The 2058-nt window shown below is 40.6% G+C and overlaps 1 protein-coding gene across 1 annotated transcript in view; it reads right to left on the reverse strand.

The window, feature by feature from the left end:
* Positions 1-1781, reverse strand: part of LOC101852156 (high-affinity choline transporter 1) — a gene marked incomplete at its 5' end in the record, with an annotated part of 9518 nt that extends 7737 nt beyond the window's left edge. The window contains 2 exon segments of the mRNA XM_013079502.1: positions 91-239; positions 1626-1781. Coding sequence (XP_012934956.1) covers positions 91-239; positions 1626-1781 — 305 coding nt within the window.
* Between the last annotated feature and the right edge of the window lie 277 nt (positions 1782-2058).

Below are 2058 nucleotides of genomic sequence, written 5' to 3' on the forward strand. Positions count from 1 at the left end.
CTCTCTCTCTCTCTCGACAGAGGCGCACTGCACAATCGGCAAATTTACACCAAATTAGCTTTATACTTATAGCGTTAAGTTTAATCTCACCAGACCAATAAACATGCATATGAGCTGTATGACGTCAGTGTACGCCACAGAATAGAGCCCGCCCAGCAGTGTGTAGAGCAGGGCAATGGCGGCTGACACGATAATGGCGATCTCCAGGTCTAACTCCATAATGACCTTGAGAGTGGCACCTGTGGTCAGAGGGAAAAGGGGTTAAGGTCGAACTATCAATTTAAGTGATTTTTAATTGTTGGCTAATAGTTCAATATAACCCCTCATTTCGAACTGCTCGAATCTGAGCACAAATCTGGGGTCCTTGTTGGAGTCATAGTGGGATTGGTGTTATGTCTTACAGGAACAAATTCTCGAAGACGTGGGGCTATAAATCACTTGTGTGTGTGGGGGGGGGGGGAGACTGTTTCTTTTAAAATTCAGTGGTGTTTTTCGCACCTACTGTTGTGTTCGTACATTTGACAAATTAAACGTAAGATGTTGGCCATTAAAACATGTTACTGGATTTTTTTTTCAATGAAAGCACACAGGACACTCCTCGCCTTCAAAGATGCTTTCATTTACTCGTAATATATGTATAAAGTTTTGACTAATTGGCCAAGGGCGAAAGCTTTAGTTGCTTGTGTAACTATAAAGTTTGTTTATTTGCGGTTCTAAATTCTTTGTCCTCGCAGAGAAGACGTGATTAAAAAAAAAAAATTGGAGCTTTAACTCCGATAATGTAAATGTGCTAAGATTTTTTTCAGTTATCTTTAAAGACGTATTGGTTTAGTGACCAATAACCCAATGTTAGGGAGCTGACCAAGAATAAAAAGAGTAGAAAACGTCCTAAAATAGCGCGTAAAAGATTCCAGTGTTGAGGAGGAAAATGGGTCGAAGAGATGAGAAAAGGAATTTTATATTGGAAGAATTTGGAGAGTATTTAGAGACTCTTCAAGGGCAGCTGTCTTTACAGAACAGACTAAGGCTTTTGAAAGGAGCTTTTTTAAACATGTCATATATTACTGTTCTTCAAATCAAAATTCAGCAGTTTCTGCGACACTACCTTTTTTAAAATCATCTGAGATCATAGTGTCTGTTTCGGGGCATTTATTAATATGATGGTGGCAGGAAAAATAAGGTATTCGTTTCAGTAAAGTATTTGTGTTTTCCCCCACAACACTTATCTATAACTAACTTATAAGATGTCTTGGGATGCAATACAAACGATTAAAGTGTTCAATGTTCTACGTGAAAAAGCGATGTCCTTGAAATTTTTATGATTTTACATTCTCGGTCTAAAAAAGAATTCTTTTGTGGAGATAGGGTAATTGTCCTGTTGATGTAGGTGGGTTTTTTTTACACCCCAATCGACGCAAATTAATTCCTTTAGGAGGCAGGTTTCCGACCCCGCTTGTTAAGGCAAATCCAAGCTGAGAGGGATACAACATCCCTAAAAAAAACCGAGAGATACTCGATAAAACATTCTCTACACTCAGGAATTGAACTCAGGTTTCCTCAATGCGACAGCGAAGCGCCTAACTCACTATACCAAAGACGCCGGTCAAGTGTTCTGTGGACTTTACCTAGAGCCGCCAGAATGGCGCCGGACCAGAAGACGTCTCCCATCAGAGCCGGCAAGTAGAGCAGACAGTTCATGATGTCGCCGTACTTCCAGTGGAACGGGTCCAGCATGGTCGTGAAGCCTGAACTACGCATCTTCTCCGCGAAGAACAGACCACCTGAGGGAGAACCAAAAAAAAAAAGGGGGGGGGGGGACCAAGAAAGGAAGAAGGAATAATATAAACTTAAGAAATGAGAGAAGAGGAATAAACAGGAATATGGAGTAGGCATCATTATAAATGCGAAGGAGAATGGTCATTTATGTGAGGTGAAGTTGTCTTAAATGTAAAAAGGGGATATATTTGTGCAAGTGGATGTGTGGGTGTGTGTGTCTGGAGGGGGGGTGGTGGTTATAATTGAAGAAAAAAATTAAGTATGTGTGGTGGTGGTTGTTAT

Source organism: Aplysia californica, unplaced genomic scaffold (assembly GCF_000002075.1).
Source record: "Aplysia californica isolate F4 #8 unplaced genomic scaffold, AplCal3.0 scaffold00054, whole genome shotgun sequence".
Lineage (NCBI taxonomy): Eukaryota > Metazoa > Mollusca > Gastropoda > Aplysiida > Aplysiidae > Aplysia > Aplysia californica.